General features: G+C 35.5%; 4 protein-coding genes across 11 annotated transcripts; 1 reads left to right on the forward strand and 3 right to left on the reverse strand.

The window, feature by feature from the left end:
• On the reverse strand, window positions 1-2866 carry LOC149729488 (uncharacterized). Its single transcript, XM_089886510.1, has 4 exons — window positions 2421-2866; window positions 1921-2012; window positions 1368-1571; window positions 1-914 (listed from the first exon to the last, which is right to left on the reverse strand). The coding sequence occupies exons 1-4, from the start codon at window positions 2578-2580 to the stop codon at window positions 261-263; spliced, it is 1110 nt and encodes a 369-aa protein (XP_089742636.1). The 5' UTR covers window positions 2581-2866; the 3' UTR covers window positions 1-260.
• Window positions 2867-3047: 181 nt separating this feature from the next.
• Window positions 3048-10619, reverse strand: LOC149729489 (retinol dehydrogenase 13-like). Its single transcript, XM_089886511.1, has 8 exons — window positions 10373-10619; window positions 9774-9892; window positions 9067-9222; window positions 8717-8833; window positions 8454-8554; window positions 7968-8193; window positions 7110-7215; window positions 3048-5605 (listed from the first exon to the last, which is right to left on the reverse strand). The coding sequence occupies exons 1-8, from the start codon at window positions 10459-10461 to the stop codon at window positions 5464-5466; spliced, it is 1056 nt and encodes a 351-aa protein (XP_089742637.1). The 5' UTR covers window positions 10462-10619; the 3' UTR covers window positions 3048-5463.
• Window positions 10620-14884: 4265 nt separating this feature from the next.
• On the reverse strand, window positions 14885-17091 carry LOC149729490 (uncharacterized). Its single transcript, XM_089886513.1, has 4 exons — window positions 16750-17091; window positions 16309-16526; window positions 15580-16117; window positions 14885-14984 (listed from the first exon to the last, which is right to left on the reverse strand). Exons 2-4 carry the CDS (start codon window positions 16454-16456, stop codon window positions 14969-14971), a joined length of 702 nt encoding a protein of 233 aa, XP_089742639.1. The 5' UTR covers window positions 16457-16526; window positions 16750-17091; the 3' UTR covers window positions 14885-14968.
• Window positions 17092-17245: 154 nt separating this feature from the next.
• On the forward strand, window positions 17246-27752 carry LOC149729491 (reticulon-3-like). Of its 8 annotated transcripts, none has more exons than XM_089886499.1 (11): window positions 17246-17452; window positions 18581-18700; window positions 19584-19616; window positions 20877-20939; window positions 21024-21254; window positions 24578-24835; window positions 25624-25647; window positions 25737-25944; window positions 26248-26386; window positions 26746-26815; window positions 27107-27752. In XM_089886499.1, the coding sequence occupies exons 1-11, from the start codon at window positions 17338-17340 to the stop codon at window positions 27253-27255; spliced, it is 1410 nt and encodes a 469-aa protein (XP_089742625.1). In that variant the 5' UTR covers window positions 17246-17337; the 3' UTR covers window positions 27256-27752. The 8 variants fall into 8 exon arrangements, with proteins under 8 accessions (XP_089742625.1, XP_089742626.1, XP_089742629.1 ...); XM_089886500.1 differs by having other exon boundaries at window positions 24581-24835; XM_089886503.1 differs by having other exon boundaries at window positions 24605-24835.
• Window positions 27753-27989: the final 237 nt, after the last annotated feature.

The raw sequence follows: 27989 nt of genomic DNA on the forward strand, positions 1-27989 counted from the left end.
TCCCTTTTTAAAGGTGTAATTTTGAAGTGCAATAAACAAATCGAAACTTTATTGTCTGCATAGGTAAAATAAGGTGGACTACCCGTTGTGGCAGTGATTCACACATTTCGATGACACCATAGCAACTGGCCCCATATAAAACTGTAAAAAGTCTTAACTATTTTTATGTTGGCAAGAATACTGTAAATATGACCTATATATTACCCATTTGACGTTGCACAATTTGTACTATAAACTTTATCTCACAGCGGTAAATCTCGCTATGGGAGCTCAACTTCGTTTTTATTTAAATGTTTCTTTTGGCTAGTATTGTCATCTTGTATCTTTGTATCATTCGTATTTTCTAGCATTATCGCACTGGCTGTAAGTGCAATAGTGGTTGTGTCAAGATCTTGAACTTCCTTGTACATGTTACCTTCAGCAAGATTAGTGTCTGTTCTATCTTCGTTTCCGAGTATAGATTTATTACTTTCTGTTATGGTTGAATTCAAATCCGGCTTGACAAAATGTTCAACGGCTTTGTCCAAAGGTTTCTTAACCACTATTTCTTTACCTAATGCCACCTTTATCTTTTGAACGACTGACAGTTCGCTCCGCTCTGTTTCATCGGCCACCTTGGTTGAGTTTTCTAACGCTTCTGTTTTGTCACCAGGATTGTTGTTGTTGATGATTTCTGTTGTTACTGGTTCTTTTTTGCCACCGGGGCCTTTGTTGTTGTTGACTTGCGATGTGTCTTGTCCCGTATTATTGCCAGGTTTGTTGTTGTTGCTTTTTATGTTTTCTGTTGTTTGTAGTCCTGTTTTGTTGCAATTGCTTTCTGGTGCTTCTTGTTCTGATTTGTCGTCAGAACTGTTGTGGTTTTTGGTGTTGATTTTAGTTGCTTCTTCCCGATTGTTTTCGTCTCTATGTTTAATCTGTTTAAAAACAAGAATGTTAGACTGTGGTTTTCCAAAAAACTGCTGTTAGTTTGACCATCGTAGAACCTGAACTTTGAAACAGTATAAGCCTACACTTTTCTTTTGACAATCATAGAATTTACAATGTGTTGTACGAAGCCCTGGCACGCGTGCATAGAGCGCTCGCCTTCAGACCATAGGTGATAGTCTCGACGTTTCTGTCCTGAGTTAAGACACAAAACGCCAGTTGCTCCAATCCATTTTCAATTCTGGGTTGTCATAATAACTAGTTATAACTTATACATACAAATAAGTACACTACTGTAACCGGTGCGGCCGTAGAAAAGCTATTCCAGCAATATGTTTAAGCCCTGTGCTATATTAGTGAAGTTTGCACTGCACCATAACATAGGACATACACGAGGTCTACCGTTATGTTCTAACATCCCATATAAATAGATATTCCTATACCTCCCTTTCTTCTTTCTTTCTTGACTCTCGTTTCAATTGCCGCAGTTGATCTACACATGGTCTCAACTTTTGCACTGTATCGTTCAGCTTGGTCTGCAGCAGTTGGTTCTGACGCAGCAGCTGGGTTATCATGCCCTCGTATACCGCTTCCTGCTTGTGCCATGCTGCTCGTTCCCGCTTAAGCACAGACAGTGCCAGGCCCGCCTACGATAAAGCATTGCTGTATTAGCGGACTTTCCTTATAGCACAGAGCCAGACAATGTATTCCAATCTAAGATGCGTTCTTCTGTTCTGCTTTGAGTATAAAGTATACATAGCCTACGCACTACACAGTATCTTGCAAGCACAGTGATCAAACCCAAGATTTAATACATCGTTAGCTTATAACCCCCAAAACTCTGATAGTTCCAATTAAAGATACAAAAACGGATTAATTTCTTTAGTCATAACTCATAACATTAATCCACCGATGATGAGTCTATTCTCACCACGTCGCTCCCCCTATACGGATATACTTAATATTGACACATCTCCTTTAATTAGGTTGACGTACCTGCTGTTGTATTTTGTCTGTCTTATTATGGGTTTGTGTTATGTCTTTTGTGTGAAGGTTTCGTTCACTTCGTATCTTTTTAGTCATGAACGCTGAAATAAAGCAAAGTCTTACTAACATTGAACAACACATATACGTCGTGAAGAAGCGTTATATTTACACAAGGTACGCCAATGTCTGTTGTGGTTACGGATATGATACAGTGATATCGTTTCTTTTAGAAATTCATAGACATTGTTAAAACGGCCTAAATTATTACGAACATAGTATGGGGAACGACATCCACATATTAGGTCGGAAAATAAGGGGCAGAATAAATGAATGTAACGAGCAGTTATTACACAGACACCCCGCGCCCACTTACGAGCTACACTCCATTTCCACATTGTACATTTGTAATTGATTATTTTAGGGCTATATATATAACGAGTCACGGTGAATTAATGTGCTTGTGTATGTGTTAAATCGACGTTAAAGAAAACATACACAAGAAGCCTTACCTGGTCTCCCCCATTCATTTCCACGCAAAGTGTCCATCTGCGATAGCAGTATAACAGCAGCAAACATCAACATAGCTATAAACAGAGGTAGCATCACCCGCACCGAACAATGCGAAATAGTTTTTGCCGTAGTTTCTTCCATAATACGTTTTATTTCCATCCGTTACGGTCCATTTTGTACTATATGCTCTGGTATCTTCTATCTGTCTATATACAGCAGGCCTCGTATAAGCTTTGTACTCATGGGCGCCGTTTTATATGGTGCAGACGAGGCCGGCCTACTCTGGATATTATGCAGACGGTGCAGCACCTGCTGCGTATAACTGCATTTTATTAATAAAACCCGTTTAAAATTAAAGAACTAGTCGTTTTAAGCCCGCAAATAGCTAAAGAACTATATATTCAAACGTTCTGAGTTATTACGCCATCGATTGGCGTAACAACGATCATTTTCTGTAATGTTTTTCTCAACCACGCGTCCACGCATAACGCTTTGTTACGACATAGTAGCGATTCACACGCTGATTATTTGCGTCATATTATTATTTGATGCGTCGATTATTGACGTCATAATACGGTTTGACGCGTTCATTATTAGCAATCCAAGAGAAAGCAAACTGAATAGTGTACGTTTACGGTGGAGACTGTTTATTAAAACTTTAACGAAAAGTGAACATACGTTAGTTTTATACTTAAAACAGCTTGCTATGAGTATATGGCTAGCGCCTTTGCAAATACGGTTATACAACGACTGTATTAAAATAAAACAAATAACACATACATTGGTCTGTATTAAACACATTAAAGCTTTAACTTAACGGTTTAATCTTTGTGCGTGGCGGATGTCCTTGGATTCAATTAAGTACTTTAACAGCTATCTGCAGACATAGGTGCTTGCTACATATTTTGGAACAAACTTTAGCTGCTCGTAAAATTAATACGTCATCGAAAGTAACGATTGACAGGCAAAGCCTATGTTAAAAACCCCTCAAACACTAGATCTGTACAAAATTAAGACCTATGTAATAATCAACAGCATTGATGTTTTTTGAGCCGTCATTAATGTTCGTGTGCGTATTGTACGAACAACGTTCTTCAAAGAACGGCGAACGAGTTTGACTGTGTGATTTTGCCAGTTTCATACCCGCATGAACGATAGGCAGCAGCTTTGGCAAACTTTAATAGTCGCCGTTATTGTTACTGCTGCCATGGAAAGTATAGCTTAATCGTGTTTTGGCGCGAGTGAAAAAAACTCGCGTATACCGTATTTTCCTAATTTCTGCAAAACGAATGACGTCATCATAAACGTGGCCTCTTCTGCAATTTAAAAAAATCGGCGCCTATGTTTGTACTGCTAAGGCGGTTTAGTTCTATGGCAGTTTCCTACTGAGTTACTATCCTTTTACCGACAAAAAAAAAACAAGGTAAACCAAAACCTCGCGAACCTAACAGAGACAACAACAACCAGCATTAGTATCAACGTAGTGATTACAGATAACACGTCACACTATAGCATCAACAGTTATACAGACGAACGGAAGTTATTTCATTAAGCACCCGGGTATTGAATTGCATTAATCATATTCGGTGTACTAATGCTTATCTTGCATAATGGTATATTGTATATATATCGACCTGTTGTCATTAACCTTTTGGAACATGTAGCCTACCGTTGCATGTGGTAAGGATTTGGTTTAACGTTTACGCCTGTTAAAATCGATGCGTTTTTTAACAACTGTCTTGTTGTTGTTGTCTTTTTCGCTGTTTTAACTAATATCGTAGGCTGTGATAAGATAATTTATAATCTATATGTTTTCATTCTCTGTTATCTTCTTACTTGGCTGTACAATACTTGATTGGAAATTCCAATTTGGAATAAGTATAAGCTAACGAATAACGATACCCACCTTAACCCAAATATATATATATATTCTTTGTTAGCATATTCAAGACCACAATGTCGCTTATATGTGTTAATCTCGTATGCCCGACCGCGAACCGCACACCATATTGTCACGATAAGCTTCATTGGCATAACTTGACGTTATATACTAATGTAATCGAAACTTTAAAAGGAAGAAATGGTAAAAAATCTAAGTAACAGAAATCCAAATTGGCAGTTACCTACAAAGTAATTTTTACGCTTTTAGTCTGTTAAAGCTGCGTAATACAGTGCGTTCCTTGCTCGACTATAACCGTACCTTACCCTGCTCGTTCATGTGCGTCGGTTCGGTAAACCTAGTGGACTGACAATTGATCAAGCGAGAAATGTTCAAAAGCACTTGGCATATGAATACATGGCTTAACGCTTGCTGCATTACCAGCGCTATCTTACCACTCTGCAGCCTTTCTAACCTAAACCTATTGGTCTGATTTGAAAACAAACCTATTTTACCAAAGGCATACAAATTCACTAAACATTGTTTAACACTAACTACATTATCACCGCATCTTAGCGCTCTGCATCCTTTTAACTGCATTATTATCGTTTGGTTTGTGGTGTGCAGCTCTTTCCCGCTATTCTAATTTTATATTACTCGCTCTGCTATGGATACGAACCCCATTTAGCAAAGGTATAAATATTCACGCTTCGCTGCTGCTGAATAGGCGTCCGTTACATGATATTCAATCCTGTTCTCAACCGCCTACCGTCCTTTGCACTGACGTACACACAGCTATATCCTTGAGCCATTGGTTATGGGTTGCGGTACAGAATCACATCAAATAGCCGATCATTTTAAAACTCGTTTCAAAGGGAGTTTCTCCTAACAATTCTAATTTTCTTTGTATATATCATTAATCATTAACTAAACCATTCTCGGGCATAAATTTCTAGTAAATACAAGCATGTAAGGGGGGGATTTGAATAGGTCGTTAATTTGGTTCCAGCCAGAGTTTTCATAGGCTATTTGTGGAATTTATTGGCAGTTTTTAATTCACAATATGGAGACCCATGGAATTTACGACAAAGTTTTCAAACACTGCTTGTAGAAAATATTCAAAAGACCAGTTTTTAAACAGCAATTTCTTCTTATATTCACTTTTAACTTTTCCCTTCTCGTAGATCACGGCTTAAAGAGGTGTGACGTTCATCCAGCCGTGTCCATATTTTGCTGGCTTCCCAAAGGTTGTCGGCCAATTCACAGTCGCATATCTCACTTGTTTTAGACACGAACTCACAGTCGCTGTTGGTCAAGGTTTAGTGTTAAATAACCACCACGCACATATGTGATACAATTTACAAAGTAGATATAGTGGGGTGGGGAAAGATGAGACTCGGACAAAAAAATGTTAGTTTTATTGGCCAGTAATATCATGGTACAACAAAGTGCGCAGTAAAATTTCTGGTAGTTTTTTAAGTATTCAGATTTGGTGTGAAACACATTTTTTAGTAAAATGCTCGTCGAATCATATTAAAACTAATGAAATTTTTTAGTTTGCCAGTTCAAATCATTAATCCATTTTCGTAGTTTACTAAAATACACTGTAAGATTTCGCAGAGTTTGATTTTGTCTTATAAAACTAAGTTTTGTTTTCACTAAAAAAAAGAGAGTACGATGGGGGAAGATGAAACACTTGGTCAGATGAGATTTTTAAATTTTTTTTACGGACCCACATTTAATGATAATCAGAAATGTAAAGTTGCATAATTATTCGGCAGTATTATCACGACTTAAAGAGCGTCAAACCGATTAGTGTTTTTAAATATTAAAAAAAACTGTAAAATAAAAACAAATTTTTTTGAACGTGTAAAAAAATGTAGTAAGGTGCTAACTTTAAATGCTCACTAAATCATAATAATGTCAATGAGATATTTTTAGTTTGCGAGTGTGAATATTTGAAATAGTTTCATAGGTTTATAATAAAAGCTTAAATATTTCGTACAACCTGACTTTGTCTTATAAGGTTAGTTTTAGTTTTAAGAAAAAAACTGAGATTAAAACATTAGGAAAATTTTTCAAGGGTCAATATGACTTCAATTTAAAATAGGAAAAAAATGGTTTGAAGTTATATATAAACTGTGTAGCAATACCCTATTTGTAGCTAAAATGTAAAGTTTATTTTGTGGTAATTATATGTATTTCTAATTAAAAAAATTTATAATGAATCAACGTTAACAAGGATTGTATACTGTCTTGTCTTACCTTATGTTTTTAAATTGGTAAAAATTATCTGTTTTGCGAACCGCTAAATAACTTTTTATGTATTTTAATATATTTCTTTGAACTGGTATCACTTAATAAAGATATGATAGTACTAATTCTGGCTCTCACCTAAAAACTGTCATGTATTTTAATTTTGTAAGTATTGAACAATATGTGCTTGAGTGTCCCATCTTTCCCCACTCTACTATAATTACAATTTATTAAAAACAAATTATTAGTTTTGACAAAGAGATACATGATACGACGGATGCGGGGTAAGATGAATACGGTTACCCATAACTTCCATATGATCGTGTTTTTAATACAATCACACTATCGTCATACATTTTGATTTTGGAAATATGTGCTTAAGTGTCCTGTCTTACCCCACTCTACTATACATAATCCTATAGTTTGTATCGCCTCCACTTAAGTCAGGGTTTTTTGTACTTTTCAAGCACAATCTAGATTTGTTTGCAGCACACCAAAAATATTTTACAACACGGAGAAAAACTTGTTGTTTAGTGAAAAATGATTTACTCACTCAAAGTAGCAGCCTGTAGTTTTAGATAGAGTTGGCTCTGTTGATAAATATAGACTTGTCTGTGCCCCTTGAAGCGGTGTCTTCATTATAAACCATTGGAAAGGTTCTGTAGTGACATATATTGTCATCAAATAAGGAAAAGTGTTTCTACACTGGCACCATCTATGCTATAGCTTTGGGGTTATTGAGATAGGTATGTTTAAACCACAGGTTTAAAGCAATGTAATAAATGCTTGACAAAAGTCACATATATAAGATACTTTTGAGCAGAAATTTCAGGTCTTTTAAGTTTACAAAATACTTTAACATTCATTTTTTGTTTGTTCGATTATGGTAGCAAAGATTAAAATCTAGTTTAGAAAAAAATAATGATCATACTTTAATACAGTGCTCTTCAACCTTTTTGGGGTTGGTGAACCCCTAAAGTTGTTGCGACGAACGCATGCACCCCTGATTGCTTTAACGTAAAGCTAATGACGTCATCAAGGAGAAATGCGTACGAGAATAAGTTCCTGTTTAGTCGAAAAGCACTGCTAATCAAGATCATTAGGAATATGTGGTTTGCGGTTAAAGAAAAGACTAGTTTCGCAATTCCCAGTGATGCAAGATATAGAATTCATATAAAAAAAAACTGTAAAAAAGTGGCTAAATTTATTAAAAATGTTCAAAACTGAATATTATTGCTGAAAATTTTTGAAGTTTGTGATGCACCCTTGTATACCCTTTTGCACTGGTGCACCCCTGGCATATTTTGGTGCACCCTAGGGTGAACCGTGCACACGTGTTGAAGAGCACTGCTTTAATAAACCACCATATCTTAATGTAAAAGTTAGGAAATAACATTATAAGAAAACTTACTGTATAAATATATGGAGAGCGCATATAGTGGTATAGATGAATATCTGTCAATATTAGTATGGACCACACCAGGGTTTAAACAGTTACAAGTTATCCTGTTCTTGAGCTCTTCTTTTCTGCTCAGGGCATCAGTAAAAAGAACATTAGCAAGTTTGCTTTGGTAATAAAGCTCTGTTAACTTCTCTTCCCCCTCCAAAGATGATTTCTCAACATCTTCCAAATCAATCTGTATGTTAAGAAAAATTACATGACATATTAAATATGGTTCCAATGGGATGTTGCATTGAAAAATGATATATTTGTTCATTGTGACAATGCAGGGTTTAGCACTACCTGGTCTAACTGTAACCTGAATCCTAGGTACTACAATGGTTACTGCATTAGAACCTCACTCACCAATATAAAATAGTTTACAATAAGTAAAATTCAGTACAAAACATTATTTCCGAAAATCATAAATACAGTTATAAAGCACAATGAACTAACACTTCCTCTCTCATAAGCAGCAGAAGTTACATTGATTATTCTGCCAGGTTGTTCTCCGTTTGTTAAGTTATCCATAAGCAAGTTTGTCAGTAAAAAATGACCTGCAAATGCAGATGTTATTTGGCTGTTGTAATGTTTGGTCTGGGAAAATATGGCAGTTTTATTACAAGAAGGATGTGAAACAAAACATCCATATTATTCTGACTGGTGTTACTCTATCATTCAACAAAATCGTTGCCACAGTTATAAAGCATAATTCCCACCCAAATAATTAGTTTCTAGTTGTCTTTCAAAACCATCTTCTGTCAATGGAGTTGCCTTAGGAGGTCTTGGCTTCATAATGCCAGCATTGTTTATTAAGACATCAATGTGTGGTAGTTCTGAGCAATAAAAATAAGCATAACACTAATTTATTTAAGGGGGTGTAATTAACACCAAAAATATATGAATTAACTGCAGGGGTTGAAAAACCACATTAAAAAAAAGCGGGGTAAACTATTTATCTCAAACAATTTAGCACAATACCAGAACTGTACAGACTGGTATTAACTTACGCATCCAATAGTTGTGAGGTTAAACACCGAATGAATACTAGAACTACTATATTTAGCACCTTGGTTTATCATCTTTGCAAAATTAGTCACAGAATCCAGACTTGCTAAATCAAGGAATCTACAAACAACGTGTTGACTTTTTGCTGCGATTCTGATTTCTTTTGCTGCCTTTTCACATCTTCCCATATGCCTGCAACCTAGGACAACTGTTGCGCCTAAAACAATAAATATATACTTAATTTATACATTGTATAAACATATGCAATCAACGTTAAATAAGACGTTACAATATCTCTTTAATGTTTATAACACAACCAACAGTTTAACTTTATTTAATCAGCAAGCAAATTGGAACAAATCATAAATAAATGGGTAGAAGCGCAAACTCTGGCCTAAATCATGTACTCACATGACATGAATGTAACTTACTTTATCCTCACATGGGCGAGAAACGACAGTCGTTATAGTACGGGTATTCATACACCTCGTGCCAACTTACGACTTACCAAGTGTTGCTTTGTGGGTGATTAAGTTTTTTTTTATTTGTTTATATGATTGATAATTTGGACAACCCATTAGGGATCACTGGGTTAGAACAATTGCCGTTAAGTGTCTTGCCCAAGGACACATTCGCTCACTTTGGTAGCAACAAACAGCCTGCTAACCACTTTGCCATGGCATGGGAAAATGCCTCACCTTATGTCCCCACTAATATATAAGAGAAAAAGTTTCCATACAGCAAGCTGTGCTAAATAATAGTTCTCACCTCTTTTTGCAACTTCCTTCGCAGTTTCCTTCCCAATACCCGAACTACCCCCGGTTACCACAACTACCTTCCCATCCAATCTCTCTTTACTCGGACATTGCTTCCCACCTCTGCTTTCTCTGGGAATAAAAATAACAACAAAATGTTGAATTAAGTTTTATGTGATTCTACTAAGAAAATGCAAGAATAACTAAATGTAGCTTGTTTATTCTTGTGAAGCGGGCAGCGACAGTTGGTATAACACATCACACAATTTATATACACAGGTAAAAACCTCTTGAACAAAAGTATCAGGTAAAAATGCGCCTGCTTAAATGAAAACGGATGGTCTGTTTTAAACATCTCGCCCGCTTACAAGTTTAGGCTACCAAGTTTTAAATGTTAAAACATGCAGAAACAAAGTAAGGCACAAGTACTAATAGTGATAATACAGCAGTAGTTGTGATTTGATAACTATATGAAATTAAAACTTAATTTAACAAGAATAAATTTTGAAAAAAAATAAAAACTGCAGGTTTATTTACAGAATTTATCACATACTGTCATAAAATTCGATTCTACTGTGGGTATAAAAGTTCAAAAGCAACAGTATGTCTTACTTTATGAGTAGGATGGCTCCAAACGCCGAAGAGAAAAATGACAGCGGTACAATAACCCGGTTAAACACAGGTGAATTTATAAAACTCATATTCTGTTTAACGTTTCATACAGATACAACTAGCATACCACAGTATGTGACCCAAACGATTTAAATAACCCAGCCTGTGTTACTACTGTCTGTTTATTACTTAATTATGTGTAGATAGTAAAAGGAGTTTTTTAAAGCTAGTAAATTCACTGCACAAAACGGTTAAATACAGTAACATGTGACGTTATTAAATCATGCTTACGGTACTTCCCCACTGCCAAAACCATTTTTCGTCAAACTTTTGAAAGCAAAATGTACAGAAATTTAGAGTAGAGCCTGTAAATTGAGTTTAACCAGGAAATTAGCCCTATTTTTTAATTAGTTTGGGACATAAGAGCAAAATTTATTTATCCATCGATTTTGAATCTTGTACATCACGTGATCAGTGTCCGGGTTTTCTCCTCAGCTACGCGATGTTGAAAATGTTGCGAAACAAAACTTTAGGGTGACCAAAATCTACTTTTTTGCGCAAAGTATAAAAAAAACTATTTTTGTCTGAAGGACACGTACGAGGTGTGTCACTATCAGTTCGAAAGCATTAAATAGGCGCGTGACCGCTTGCGCAATTGTTTTGGCCTCATTTCAAATCTACGCCTTTTTTGTTTGAAAGCGCATATGGCTGATCGCACATTGAGCTAACGACCTTGTTTCGGCTGCGCTGTTCACACAAAAGAAAGATAGTTGGACATATTTTAAAGCCCAGAGGCTGGGGTGTGTAATGCCAAAGCATATATACTAAAAGCAATGACGCTCTTTACCGCCGTTGGTGGATTTGTCATTCTTCCCAGCTTTACGAGATTATTCACCGTCACGCATGGTTGCCTATATTAAAGCTGCAGAGAAACAATTAGTAAATTACTGAAGTTACACACAAAATGTCTGTCTTGGAAACTGAATCTGCTTTAGAGAGGTTAATATTGGAAATTGAGGTCGATGTATCCGTTGAAGATGAGACGGAAAATAATACAGGTTTGCTGTATGTCAGTTTAGATGATTTGTGGACGAGAGCTGCTGAAAAAGTGAAAGAATATTTACCAGTGTCCAATGCAATATCAGTTTTTGGGGGATTAGATAGTTATTTGCGCCAACAACTAGTTGAACTGTACAGTATGGATTCCACAAAAATTGCCCATAACTTTTCTAAGGTTATTAATTGTGCTCCAAATGACAGAATCCTACGAGCTATCCTTGTAGAATTGCTTCCAATGCTTGAAACTGGTCATTGCACTTCAATGTCTGAAGAACCAGTGGTTTTAACAGACAATGTATCCATTAATGGAGATGAAAGAGAACTATGTTACTATGTTGGTGGAAGAGTCATTCATGCTATGTTTGTGAAAACCAAACATCCGGTGTTTATTAAACTTAGGAGTGGAACTGCAGATATTGGAAACAAACTTAATTGCTGGCTGCTAACTGAGGTTGGGCAACGCTTATTCGGGTCTATGGAACTGCTTATTAAAGCTAAATTGATTAATGGCATAAAGAAACTAAGCCAAAACAAATTGTCAGCTATTTGGTACCAAAAAAATGCAATTCTTCTGACCGACTTGGTTACGGATAACAACTCCAAAAATTTACTACTTGCAATGATCGAAAGGTATATCAGAACAAGATCTCATAAATATGCCCAAAGGGTTAGTCAACTTCATTATCATTTAAAATCAATGAAGCAGTCACAACAGAAACACGTTTATACTGGTCCAGGTATGTCATTTAGACAAAGCGGAAGCAGCAGATAAGTTTCACATGCTTAATAGCTTTAGTTGAAAATTAGAATAAAACTCCTAAATATAATCTCCATCCTAGCGACAATGAGTGGTAGGAATACTAACCTACTATGATACCCACTGTAGCATTTGTACTGTGCTCAGTTTAATATGAATCAAGTTGGTTCAGGGGACTAGGAAAATGGTACAAAGTATACAACCACTTAAAAACAAAAAGCATTTCTTTATTACTTACAATACAGTGTAACTGCAGTGTAAAATATTAATACAGTAAAAAACAAAAAAACATTTTTAAACCATATATATATATATATAACTGCAGTGTAAAATAATTACTATTGGAATTAGATAGAGACTAACAGGTACATTTCAGTAAATCAAAACCAAAACTCCTAAATATAATCTCCATCCTAGCGACAATGAGTGGTAGGAATACTAACCTACTATGATACCCACTGTAGCATTTGTACTGTGCTCAGTTTAATATGAATCAAGTTGGTTCAGGGGACTAGGAAAATGGTACAAAGTATACAACCACTTAAAAACAAAAAGCATTTCTTTATTACTTACAATACAGTGTAACTGCAGTGTAAAATATTAATACAGTAAAAAACAAAAAAACATTTTTAAACCATATATATATATATATAACTGCAGTGTAAAATAATTACTATTGGAATTAGATAGAGACTAACAGGTACATTTCAGTAAATCAAAACCATTATTCAAATTAATTTATAATTCGATGTAGTGAACATTTCCACTACCAGTACCTGTATCACTATGGTGCAAATTACGGGTAACATTTAGCATTTGCATGTGGTTGGCGAAATGCGACACAGTAGGATTTCTATTGCTTCCACCTCTTTGACGAATTCGACCAAAAAATGACTCCAAAACGTCTTGTGAAATCCGCAGAAAAATAACATATTCAGCACCAAGACCGAGCATGTAATCCAAAATTCCAATAAAAGATTTTGTTGTCATAAGGAGTCCTTGAAATGTTGCATCAGACAAACACATTTTCGCTTTTTCAGTTGTTGTATAAGTTTCTCCATTGGACTTCTGGCGACCATTAACTGCATTTTTCCAATTCAAAAAGTAGGGTATAAAAAATTCTTTCAGCCAGACAATTCTGTCATCATTCATTGAATAGAATGGTTTTTTGTCGATGTGTGTGCTGCCGACTGTTGAATTACAAATATCAAAAAATCTGTTCATTAATTTTACAAATGTTGCCATCGCTAAGTGCCCTTCCTTTTCCAACTCCTCTCCAACCGAATGTGACAAGACCTGCGCAGCATAACAAACTCTCATACGTTCAAAGTTGTTGGGAAAAACATGTTTGGATGTTAGTTTGTGCAGCTTGGTCAATTTATTTGGTGAATCAACATCCTTCAGATAAAGATCAACCACCATGTCCCATAACATGAATCCGTCATTCCACATACATTTGTGTTTCCCTCCCTTGCTACTGATCAAGTTATTTCTTGCAGTTTTAATCAAGTGGCTTGGGTCACTTACAAAATATAGTAACCTGCCAAATGCATTAAACTGTAAAAACTGACAATATAGCTGTTTAACTTACTTGTTGGAATCAAAGGGGTGTTTGCAGGCATGTTGCATATCGGAGGCTTTACTTGATGCAAGCATGTTAAACAGTGTTCTGTTAGCTTGGCTACCGTCAGCTGTGTAAAAATTATGGGCTGATTACAGCTGAGTAAAAGAGTGATATTATAATATTATGGGAGAGAAAAATTCTGTTCAAAACTCACCAATAAGTGCAACAGGGAAAAGATTGGACACATTAACCAGCAGAGACAATGTTTTTAAAACAATGTGGTATAACGTTGTTGCTTTAAAGCCGTCCGATGGAACATAGCACACCATGTATGAAATACTTGCATTCATAATGCCTAAATAAATATCATTATATAGAATAATTACCATAGATTTCTTTTAATCAATAGCCACTCTAAAACAATTTAAATCTTTTAGTTTCTGTTAACACTTCAGAATATGTGTGTATTTGATTCATTACACAATATTACAAGCTAAAAAATGTACAAGTTCATTTTACCTTTCACATATACTCCCAAGATATTTGTGGCAATTTTGTTGCGATCAACCAACTCGTTCAAATCTTCATCGCCCAAATCAATGTAACCAACAAATTCTCCAGTGTATCCATGATAAACTAGCTCTTCTGAGAAAAAAACAAACATGTGAAATCGGATAAAACTCTCACTTTAAATATTCAATGTACCTTTGACCTTCATTTCATCGATAATAACAGTCACTTGATTCTGTGGCAAATCCAAAGTACCATCAACATGTAACTTTCTGAACATTTCAACTGAAATTCCTTCATCGGGGCGATTTGAATTTCTAACAATTTTAAAAACATTTTACTCAAGTATTAAATAAACCACAACAATAGACATGCCCTACATTGCTACCTACCTATAACGCTGCAACGTTCTTTCCGAAGGAAGTTTTAGCAATCCACTTTGCTGCAGTTGTTTGTATGATTTTGGTCCTTTGGAATGAAGCAATATGCAAAACCTAAAACAAAATTATAGAGGTGTTTTGTTCTTGAAAATATTACCTTTTTTTTGCTCTTGAAAATATAAATTTATTACAATTGAAATTTATATGTTTAAGAGCACTTCAATAGCTCTTACTTTATGATGTCCGGGTGAAACCGTCTACCTTGCTTCGACACTTCGTTCAGTTTAATCTGTTCTTTCCAGAATGTTTGATAAAAGTCATCCACCTCATTGTCGCGTATTCCTAAAAAAATAATTGAGACTTGAGTAACATAGCAATGCAGTGTATATTGCACGGGGGTGGGGTATAATAGAACATATGCATAAGACTGCAATATCATTCAAACCTTGCTCCATAATATTGCTAATGTCATTTGCAACATCATGTTCAAGTGTCACTTGGTCGACACTCTGAAATAAAGACTCCACTTTATCCTCCAACTCTTTTATCCTTGGGAAACATTTCAATATAAAACTGCATAATTATTAAGTTAATTAACTGTAACTACTAACTAATAATCCCATTCTTACCGATTTTGTTTATCTGTAATACTGGACTTTACTCTACTAATCTTGCTATTACATGTCACTTTCTGAAGAGGCTTATCCATAACTTTGTCATGATATCTTTGCTTACTCTTCTTTAACTGCAACAATCTTTTTGTTTCTCTGGTACAACTCTCACATATTTTATCTGTATCCTCACCATTCCAAGTCTTTACAAAAATTTTGCACTCTTTCACTCTTATGAAAAAAAATTGTGTGTTAGCTTTCAATCATGTATCATTTAATGATATGGCACTTTTAAACACCATGCATATTATGATATGTTACCTTACCTTTTCGCAACTACTTTAGCTTCAGGAAAACTTGATGCATCATTTTCAAATGGCCAAGATGGAACAACTACCCCAATACAATGTGGCACGATATGCTTTGAAGCAGCATCACCTGTAATGCCGTCACAAATAAACTTTTTGCCACAATATGACAGAATGTCATACGGAGTTGAAGATTTAAGCTCATCTTCTGAAATAACTATATCAGGAACCACCCAACCAAAGTATTGAACTTTGGTTTGTAGATTGCTTCGTACAAAGATCGTGAACTTTGGAACAGTATAGTTTGTATTTGCATCGATAGGTGTATTTATCAACTTGAAGTAATCTTCATTGACAACTATAAGCCAGTCTTCTCTTTTCTCAACTTCTCGTTTCATAGCTTTTAATAAAACATTATAACTGTTGTGATAAATTTTTGGAATGTAAGATCGTTCTTTGGGAGCTGGTCTGGATGTTGCTGATGTCGATGGGATACTCTTTGGCGTCAAATCTAGGGTAGGCAATGCACCAACAGCCAATGTTTCATATCCTCCAGCTGTAATACAAGATTGCTAACTGGGTTGGGCATTGGCTATCATATATATACATTACAAGATTTTCAATAAAATTAAACGATCACCGTCCGGATTTACAACTTTTACAATCCTGTATATATGTATAGCAAACTAAGCAAAGATACTAGTTATCATTACAAACACTGTGGTGCATGTTATGTTTACAACTTACGAAGCAAAATGATTCTTGCAAATGGCAACAGTGTCACGCTGGTAAAGATTCTTGATGCCTGGATCGCTTCGCAGCCCAAGAATAATCCGTTCAAGTTTATCTGCCCATTCATATTCTTTACCGACACAGAATCGTTTTGCTGGAACATGAACCAATCCCGGGGCTCTCCTTTTACAATGTGTGATGCAGCAGATCTTGGACATCGTATTAGTTATCACCTATAAGTCAGAATATCGTCTATATCTATACCGCCATATTGACTCTGGTATAGATTACTTAATTTGTGTTGTGCTAGTATTAAATGTATAATAAAATACAATAACAATGCTATATCTAAGATCAAACGACTTATACCAGTTTAATAACGTCTTACAACGTGGTCAAAACCTGAAATTTATCACATTCAGCAGCTTACAAACATTGTTTATTATAACCGCTTACCTTGTTTTTTTCACTCTATATCTACGTTGTAGACTATATTTTAAATATATGTTTATATTTCTTCAATCGTAGTACTTCGAAGTTCGAATTAAACAATTTACTTTTACCAAAGCATGTATACCGAAATACTGAATGCGGCGATCTGTCTCTAGTAACGCGAGTTTTGTATAAGCAACCATGCGTGACGACGATTAATCTCGTTATGTCGTAGTCAATAGGGCCATATTCCAGTGTCAATGCTTTTAGTATATATGCTTTGGTAATGCGATACGAGCTACGATGTATTACAGATATGGTTTTAGGCTCAAGTTTAAAATAACAAGCCTGACAGGAACGGTTTTTCCACCAACACACAGAATTACAGTAAGGTTTCAATACGTTTTAAAACTAGCGTTATAAACAGCTATTTATTGTCTTCTTTTAAATAAATTTTGTAGAAATAATATCAAAATATAAATAAACTGTCTTTTCTATTATTTAACCGCGTTATTTATTTATATGTTACATTTTCATTGCCAAAGAACACTTTTAGTAATTGTGTAAATTTGAATTTTCTTTGCCTTGTCCATTGTTTGTGTCACAAGAGAAATGGATTACGAAACAAGTCCAACCATGAAGTTTGAGAATGCAGGGGATGCGGTAAATGATGAGGAGAAGAGTGAGAAGAGCAGCGCGAGTGATGGCAGTGAAGGATTTGTAAAAGGTGTTGATTTTACTTTTATTTATAAATTATAGCTTACAGTTATCTGCATAATTTATTCAACCTATTGAAACCATACTATTTCTCTATATCTTTTCCACATGTTGTAAATTTAATAGCCGCTTACATGTTTTACTGTTATTCTTTGATAGTTTAAATCAATGTTTTTTTGTTATCTGATCCAAATTGACCAATCATTTTACTGTTTCAGTTTTAAAGTTCTTACTTTTAAACTTTTTCCTAACCTGTCACTTGCAGCCTAAGCTATAAAAATCATTAGTTTTACTTTTTGTAATGCTCTCAACCAATGCATAATATAGTTCAATAGTTGTTTTATAGTTTTATTTTAATTTAATAATGTCACAGGAGAATTTATATCCAGGACTGTTGTTTGTTGCTAATTCCTTCCTCTTTGTTGTTTAAGTTAATATAAGCTGTGTTACTGTATTTAAAGTAATAAATATTTTTTTGTTATTTCATAATTCTAGCAAAGATGACCTGGACTAATGGTCAATCCAATTAAAATCTTCTGCGGTTGATTTATGGTTAATGACTTCCTGATTTTACATGCTGTACTTTGCTTAATTTTAAAACGATCGGAATATAATTTTTTATACTGCAGCCTTTATTATAAGTTAAATAACCCTCTAAACAGTTTTGTTTATCAGATATTACACTCATTCATAATGTCTTGAAACTCTTAACCAAGGTACTTGAGGGTTGACTCAACCTAGATGCCACAAGTACACTACAAAACTGGGCAGTGGCCCAGTGGGCATTGACAGCCAATATATCATTATCTTTAAACTACTAGAATAAAACATAATATTGCTCTCAGTCATTCTCAAAAAGACCATTTTACAAATTGACCTATCCATGATGTTCCAATGCTAAAGTTTTAATTATTATTTATAACTTTACATGGGTGTTCTGTTTCGTTAATTTCATGCCCGCATACAAATTACCAGATGTGGTATCGTATGAATTAAATGTAGAAATGTAACTTGTTTAGTTTCGCGTGGCAGGATAACTTTGTTATAACACCGGTGTTTCATATTCCTTGTGCCTGCTTACAAGCTAGCAGTTCTATAACTTTGTGGAGGATTATTTATCTTGTTTTTAACTCTTCAGTTGATCAAGAATTAGAAGAACCAGAAGAACCGAATTCATTAAAAGAAAGTTTATCAAAAGTAGAAATTGTTGAACCCTCCGCCCCCTTTGTGTCAGAAGTTGAACCAGAAACGAAATCAGGTAAACAATTAGGTGGTGAGGTTTTTACTCTTTAGGGTAATGAACCTTTGGTCTAAATTACAAGGTTTCTTTGCAAGTCTTCCTGTATGACCTCTTCCAAATAGAACAAAGTAGAAGTTAAGTAGTTGTCAAACTTATGGAACTTCATTGATTAATGTGGTAAACACATAAACTTCGACTCTGCTCGTTGTATAGATACCTAACAGTAAAGTTAAAGTTGTTATTTGTATATATACCGGCAGTACTGCACATCAGAATAAAGGCAGTTATGTTTTTTTACTATATTGGCATTGAAAAGGTTTATACTTTATTTTACTGTATAAATTTTCTTTTTGGAAATTTTGGTGAAAAGCAAACTTAATTTAGAAACAAATTATATAAAAAAATAAGAATTGGGGTCTTGTCTTCAATGTTTGTGACAGCTTTAATTTCCACTATTAGTAACAAACCCAACATACAAATGTATTGTGTGCATCAAGGCTTTTTTGTTCAAACATAATCATGGTTGCCACTTGCCAGTGATTGATATTTCCTTTAATATTATAATGGGTTAAAACACAAGATCTTTGTGATGTTGTTGCTACCAGGCATAATATATAAGTATGTAGCCCTTTTGGAACATAAATTTAATTATGCCAACATTTTGTCTAGCCACATGGCGGGACATTATTCCTTATCAGTGATGTAAAATAAAATAAACATTTTTCCAACAAAACTGATATTTACTTTTGAAAGCAAAAATCATTTTTGTCATGACCTTTACCCAAGAGTTAAAGTATGCAAAATATATTTCTAATATATAAATTGTGCAAAAGATATTTCTGTTCTACCATAATCATGATTGCCAGAGATTCATTTTCTTTTCTTTATTTTTGCATGACAGAACTTCCACTATTAGAGAACCTTGATCCTCGTGGTAAGTTTGTATTTTGTTTCTTTTATTAATATTCTTGATCTGCATTTATTAATATTTTTGATCTGCATTAACAACATAATCCCAGCTGAACAATTACTGCTTTATTTAATCTTGTATTAGGGAAATGCATGGGTTATATTAGTTTATTAAGAGATTTACTTTTTCAAAAGTTTTTAAGGATTAAGTCTCAGCTTAAACAACATATACTTGGTCAAATGCTAAGTTTTATTATTTACCACAGCGTAGTGTAGGCAGTGTAAAACCCGTATCAGTTCTCATTCAGCAGCCTGTTCAACAAGTTTTGTATCAGTTCAATCTGTTGCAACGGAAACTTATTGTCCTTAACGTTTCCCAGCCATGTGGGCATGTGACTACAACTCTCTATTGTGTGTTCAACTTGAATATTAAACACAACTTATGTTTATTTTTTAAGACATTAACGACTTGATTGTATTTGTAACCGTTCTTTTACAAGAGTTTTCTAGACGAGAGTTTTGTTTCTATTTTATATAAACAACTCTGTTTCTATTTGTTAACAAACCAAGAAAGACAGTCATATTATTTGTTACAGTCTTGGAACCTTTACCAACTTTATTCAAGCAATGTTTATTACCCGTGTTATGTAAACAGTTTTGTTTCCATTTATACCACAAACTTAGACAGTCTCAATTTCTAATTTGATTGATTGTTTTGCGGGGCTCGCGGCGTGACGCGGCGGAGAAAAAGTTCCATGAATCTCGTGCCCATGCGAGATGACGTAGCCCAATGCATAATGCATGAACAGGTCGGTGAAACTACGAATCGATGGGACTGCCGTCCCTGCCTATGCCACTTCGTGCTCGGCGGGTGTATTCGTCTCTTCAAAGCAACAGACAGTGCTTGAAATATTAATGAACCGTTGGTCTTCATTCGTTCTTTATCTTTATGCTCTGCGTAGTCTCTTTCTTACCTTCACTTGCATAACAGCTTTAGTTGAATTGTTTTCCGTTGGGTAACTGTTCGCTTTAACGCAGTTTAAAGAGTTTCAGATTAAACCAGCGCTTTTACATTACAGTTCAATTTAGGAGCTTAAAAAGTTTAAATTAGTGTTTGACCTATCTAGAATCCTATTATTAACAACTACAATGGCAACTATCAGTTTTGGTAAGTACGACTTAACCTCATTTCCAAAGAAGTAGGTTAGTCGTTTCCAAGTTACAACATGGCGCAGATATCCCTTTGAACTTCGCTTTATTTCTCTAACCGTAACATTCTACGCAGAACAAGATTTTGCTTCAGAAAAATGCTTAAAAGCTTATTACGACCAGCTGCCTACTGAGACAGGTAAAAAGTGGGCGGAAATATTACGTATTTGTACGCGCTAACCATACGCCAGGCAGCTTGTATTATTTTAAACTTCCACAACAGCTCCGTTTTCTCTTGACGGATTTTCGTCGGAGGCAAATATACCTTCGTATACCGACAACCTGGAGGCGGATCCGAACCAAGCGTATTCCGGCTTTGATTTCTCGGAGGAAAAAGCGGAAGAGCCTGTCCTCCAATCCCAGCCGGATCTTCTTTCTCATTCTGACGTCATTCCGCAAAAATTTGGGAGTCTTGATGACGTCAGAGAAGTTGATGACGTAGAAGATCGACCAGGTGCCTCACCGCGTTGCTTTCGTGTGTTGTTTGTTACGTAACGGCATTTCACATTGTGACGTCACCTGCATGCGGCACGTGATGTTTGTTCTAAGCATGATGCCGTTATGTTATGACGTCATCGCTTGTTGTTGTGAATAGTTTTTGCCCTGCACTTGTTAGTTTTGTCACCACATATTTACATCATATCCACTCGTTATCCAGAATTTCTCTTAAACAACTTTGCTAACCACCAGCGGCGCAACAGAGCAATTTAACCGCAGCACTTACAGCAGAGGTATGACGTAGTGTCGCGTCGCTATAGATAAGTAAACATTACCTTTTTATAGCCACGTATCAGGCCTTATCCATAGCTCTGCGTGTACGTTCATCACCATAAGTGCAACTTAACATATACAATAGATGTAAATATCTAAAAAGTTTTTGCACACTAAGTCACATACGTAATAAGGAATACCTCGTAAGCAGGCATGTGGTATTCGAAACAGAACACCCATATTATAACGACTATTGGTGCCCACGCCTCGCGGGGATAAATAGGTTGCATCAATTAATCATATATACATTTTACTATTTGCTTTTTAAATCCCATTGCGCTTTTCTTTTCACGCCTGTTCCAAACATTATTGATCGCGAGTCAAGTGTATTGATTGTTGGAATCGAACGCAATCAACAGAACAAGCTCACACGTTCAGCTAGTCATAATAATCTTGCCATGCACATACAGCAGCCATCCTGTACTTTTGGTGGTTTGTGTAAACGTCTGTTAACACAGGGACAGAAGAAACCCACTTGGTGACGTATTTTGTAAAGGAGGAAGCAGCGTAAGTGAACAGAAAGCAGGTTAGACGGTGCTGTATGTTGCAATATGTAGACATGAACCCGTTGCCTTTGGCAAATGCAAGTTGGTTGTGGGGAAGTGACAGGTTTAATTCTCAAGGGGTTATTTAGCTTACTAGCTGTTAAGGCGTTAGATAAGGCATAAGTTTGTTTGGTTGTTTTAACTTGTTTGTTTGGTACACAAAGTTTAATACGTCACATACAAGGTGTGTAAAGCTACAGTGTATCGTTCGCAATAGAACACATTCGTTACTTATAACTCTTGGGTTGTCCTGCCGCGCTAAGATATATGTTTAATTATAAGTTGCAACAAAACTGGTATTTACCATTATCTATACAGTTCAAATGCTATTGGTCGTTGAGATTATCTTATGTGTATTGGTTTACGTTCAAATGACGACAGACGTTCCTTATATATTTAATCGAAGCGTAACATCGGTGTACAATAATAATTTGTTTTGTTATTTTAAGCACAACCAACTACCTTTACCCCCTTGTATTGCGCAATCAGTGTGTTTGTATGTTTTCAGTAAATACTCTTTACCCTTATTAGATAAGGCGAACCTAAATAAGACGCGGAGGACTCGAGGCGGCTGTAAAAAGGCGCAAGTCCTATATCCGATTAATTTTTGCTATAGTACCCTTTCTACTACCAAATGGGACGATAAAAATAATGAAAACATGAACTATCTTACCCGAACTTACTAATACAGTATTGTTTTGTGGTCGAACCGCAGTTTTGAATACGTTCGGATAGTTGGGATACGGATATGATGCTATAATTACTTTACTATGGAAGTTGGGTAATCGCCAACGCTCAGATTGCTTCCTCAATAAGCTGTGTTGTGTATTTGTGCCAGGATCTATACATAACACGTTCTGGCTTAATTTCGTGTTTAATTTGTTGCTATTGCTTAGTGTGTTTAATTTGTTACTATTGCGCAGATTTTATTGTCTGTTTAGCGTAGAATCTGTAAATCGTTTAATATATAGTAACGAAAATATAAGGTATAAAGAAAATGGGTAGACATTTAATAATGCTAAATTGTATCAATTACTATTTACAAGGGCGGCCTAAAAGTTATTAGGACATAAAACGGTGAAAATGCGACAAAAATGTGTTTACGATGCGAAACAATGTGACAATACTGTTTCCACGTAATAGTAAACGTATTCAAGATACTGTGGTAGGAATTGCACAATAGTTCTTCTGCTGTAATTAACCCTCAACGCATGTGCGCGTGAGTGTGCATGAGTCTATGACGTGGCACACACATGCGCACACGCGCTCAAGTGTGGTAGCTGAAGCAGCTGGCAGGTTATTACGCAGCACCGTACACGTGTGACGTGGGTCAGGAAGTTAGGATTAAGATCCTGATTATAGATCTTATGCATCACATACTACCCACGTCTTTGGCAGTTGTTTTAAACAGTTTAGTTTTTAAAAGTATATAGTTGAGGCTTGAGGGTAAAGTACTGGTAAATTGCATCTTTAGTTTAAACAAGAAGATTAAATTTCTGAACTAAAAAGTGTCCCATGGTATTCTTTATTAATGATTATGGTCCAACATTTTACTTTTGTTAGTGTTTCTTTATTACATGTTATTTCTCCAAGAATCCTATCTGTTTGTTTAATTTTATTTAACTTTCTGATCAAACAAGATGTCGAAGGGAGACTCAAAGGCAGAGGAAGTAAAACACGAGCTTGGAGGTAAAAGCCTTCGTGTTGGCCCGTAGCTCTCTTTGTTTGTTGGTGGAATGCAAGGTTATGGTAGTGGTAGATATGTTTGTAATTTGGTTCCGGTCATTTAGTTGACGATGTTGTTTGTATCGTTTTAAAATTCCATATATAACGACTATTGTTTTACTGTTACTTTTCGTCTTGCTAATGTTGAATACTACTCTAAGCCTGCTTTAATGTAAGCAGAGAGTTCAAACATAGTTCTTCATTTAGTTTATTTCGAATAATGTGGCAAACCCTACTTTGCGATGGGGCCTCCCCCATGGCCATATAGAAAAGAATAAATCATGAATTACAAAGGCATGGAGATATTTCCATTATTTGCTATTACTCATATACCCTATTATGTAACACGTGGTACGCACCGGAGTTATTTCAATTTGAATTAAGCTTGAACATACATCGCATGTTGTCAGTACCACGCACATTTCAAGTGCCACAAGCTTGCTAATGCTGTTCACAACCCTCGTGCTTCAGATCATCATGCTTAGCTACATTCTACACAAACGTGCTGCTGTGTGTATAACATCGCATGCGATACAGTTTGTTATGTTAGTGCATTCTACACCACCCCCTTGCTTCACTCACTGGGGGGGTATGTGAAGATTGTTTCACCAACTGGGGGCCCGGCCCAGTGGGGGGTATGTAAAAGTTACCAGATGCTGTGTTCACATCCTGCTCATCTTTCACTAAAGTCCTTACTTACTCCTCTGTTGAGCATCCTGTATAACTGATGCTTCAGCAGAGGAGGACACACAACCTGAATTAGAGCCAGAAACTAAACCCGAGACGCCGGAGCCTTTGATAGATCTTGCACCAAAAGATCCAATCGACACATTGCTTCCTCAAAGTTCTGAGAAGGACATAGAGGATAAACCTCTTACTCCTGATCCAGAGCCGGTAAAGGAGGAAGTTGAAGATATACCGGAAGATCCTCTTCCGGACTCTACAACGAGTGTTGCTGAAATTTCACCACTTTTAAAGTTTTCGATTGGTGGAGGTAGTTGTTGTGTTTGTTGATCATTTAGAAATCTGTGGTGTTTTGTACGATTAAATTCCATATAGGTGCATGACTTTATCATTATAATTATTTATTAATTAATAATAATATTTAGCCAACCAAGTATGTAGGCTATGTGAAACTATACTGTTATGCCTATGCACTTTAATATCATTGCGTTTTATTTTGGTTTGTCAGATAATGAAGTTGATAGCTTGCGTTTTATTTTGGTTTGTCAGATAATGAAGTTGATAGTTACAATGCAGCTTAATTAACAGCATTCACCACAAATATGGGTCATGAGTTTTGCATGAAAGTCAAGATAACCATCACAAATCACCTGCAGTGGTGCAGCTAACATGAAAACACTAAAAAAGGGATTGTACTATGTTAATAAAAAGTTGGATTTGCCATGTCAGCTTTGTAAAAGCAGCTTTGCCAGTTATTTGTTTTTTAGCAAATATGGTTTTACAAATTTATGAACAAGCAAGTATGGTTTTACAAATTTATAAGTACATAACAATGAAATACTACATGAGCTGCGCCACTGCATGTTCAAATGTTCCATGTTTATACCCTGGATTTCTAACCAAGCTAAGATTATCAAAAGTTAAAATATTTGTGGCATGCTGTATTTTGATAGCTATAGCATGGTGGTATTTCTTAGTCATGGTTGCAGTGTTGCAGTTTAGCTTAGTTTTTTATTTTCTTTATTCTAATGTATAAACTTTTTTTTATTTTTTTTAACAATTTTTTTCATTTCTTTTAACCAATTTTTTTACTTTAAGCCTTCTTTACATGGAAAGCAAGAGGTAAGTATTACCTGTAAACGCCACATAAAACAATTCTTTAAATTTAGACCAATCGTATTATACTAACAACTACACACTTATCTTTACAGTTAAGGATCTTTTGTATTGGAGAGATATCAAAGTTTCAGGAGTTGTATTCGGACTTACTCTACTTGTTCTGTTGTCATTATGCTGTTTCAGTGTTGTGTCGGTCATATCTTATCTAACATTGTCTCTACTCACCGTCACTGTTGCATTCAGACTTTATAAACTTGTATTGCAAACTTTGAACGGAACTCAACAACCAAATCCATTTCAGTAAGTACATTATTGCTATGTTATTGCAATAGCTGGTAATACAAATGTCGCTGCCACGCCATGAAAAATTCTATTCATTTATACTGTTGTGTTACCGCAGTGGTTTCAGTAAAGTTTTTCCAAATGCTTGTTACAAGGCACTGTTGTTGATTAGTGTGTGTTAATGATAAAATCTCCAACCCATTGTTGTTCCAAAAAAACTGACAAGCCAGACATACACATGTGTGCCATTAAGGTGACACTTAGTAGGTAACCAAAATCCTATTCTTCTTACAGAAATTTATAAACTTGTATTCTTGTCAGGTCATTATTAGACATGGAGGTAACTTTATCAAAAGATCAAATCCATAAATATGCGGATGTCATTCTTGATCATCTTAACTGTACCCTTGTGTGTACACGGGATCTTGTGCTTGTGAAAAATATGGTGGCATCGCTTAAGGTGAATATACTTTTTGAATATAATGGCAATTATATTTTCACGGTTTAGGTATTTGTAGTGCTTTAGGTATACACTTTGAATAAAATCACATTTTTATTGTTGTAGTAAAAACAAGTTTTAATGTGAGTCAAAATAACAGCTAGTAAAATGTTTGAACTCGTAAAGGAGTGTTTCACAGTTAGTTCGAAACCTTAAACACTTATAAATGTTTAATGTTACTTTAACCTTGTTGTACGCACGCAGCCTTACATGAAGATTTTTTCCTGCCCTAAAATTTTTTCCAGTCTGTATTTAAACATCTGATTTGATCACCTAAATTTATAATCCTTAAATTAATTTTTTTAATTTTAATTTTCTAGTTTGCTGTATTCATGTGGTTGCTCACATACATCGGATGTTGTTTCAATGGACTTACTCTGCTTATTCTTGGTAAATATATGTTATATGAGAATCTACCTATGTCTTCTAATACTTTCAGAACAAAAACTCTTTGTAGGAAGATTTTATAATATGACACTGACTGATTTTATATTTGTTCCAGGAGATCAAACACAAAAGTAATTCTTAACCTTATTAAAACAATTTTAAGGGGAAAACCGTAATTAAAGACCTTTTAAACATGTGTGTCATACCAACCCTCCCAACTTAAATCCTAGATGTAAAAACTTTTAATAACAGATTTTATTTGAAACTGCTTTAAACAACATGGTATTTAAACAGGTGTAATCGCTGCTTTCGTTTTACCGCCAATATATGAGAAATACCAAGTTCCCATTGATAACCATTACAACCTTGTTGCTCAAAAGTTCGCACAAGTTGCCAACGCTGTCCGATCTAAAATTCCTGGTGCCAAACCCAAGACTCAGTAGTGTGCATCATAATTGAACTCCAGCTATCCTTGTGGGGCCCATGGTATATATTACCTTGGGTTGGTGGTCTCTTCTGCAGCCTGGTGGTTAAAAGTCTCTTAGCTGTGAATGGTTGTCGTATTTGTGTGTTTGTGTGTGTAGAATCCTTTGACTGTAGATACAAATAACTTACCATATATTATTACTTTGCCTTTAACAGGCTGTGATATCTTTGTTTCTGAGGTACATTTTCCTTTTCCATCAAGCCTATATAAGCATGTTGTCATGTATGCGCCATTATATCTCATTCTAGCGCCTTCTGTGTACAAAGCTTCATCTGTATAAAGCATGAACACAACTGCGACTTAAATCAAACACACTTTAAAATCAAATATTCTAATTAAGTTTGCATCATTTTACAAATGTTTCAAATTCCTTCAACGTCAATACACGCAACGGGGTTCACGATTAGACAAATTCACCGCTTATGTTTCTGAAATAAAATCGACATTTAACTATTGGTTGTTTGGAATAATGTACTAGACTAACTCTGGTTTGCATCCTATATCCCTTGCTGGCTTATTGTGCCACAAGTTCTCAGTCGTTCAAAGATGGTCCACGTTTCTATTGTACAAAGAGTGACAATATATTCGTCCCGACTGATATGTGTGTACCGGTGTCGTGGTATATTCATTCCGATTGATATATTTGTACCGGGCGCTATTGCGCATGCGCCGAGACTCCTAGCAAATACA

Source organism: Ciona robusta, chromosome 10 (genome assembly GCF_009617815.1).
Source record: "Ciona robusta chromosome 10, ASM961781v2".
NCBI classification, from domain to species: Eukaryota; Metazoa; Chordata; class Ascidiacea; order Phlebobranchia; family Cionidae; genus Ciona; species Ciona robusta.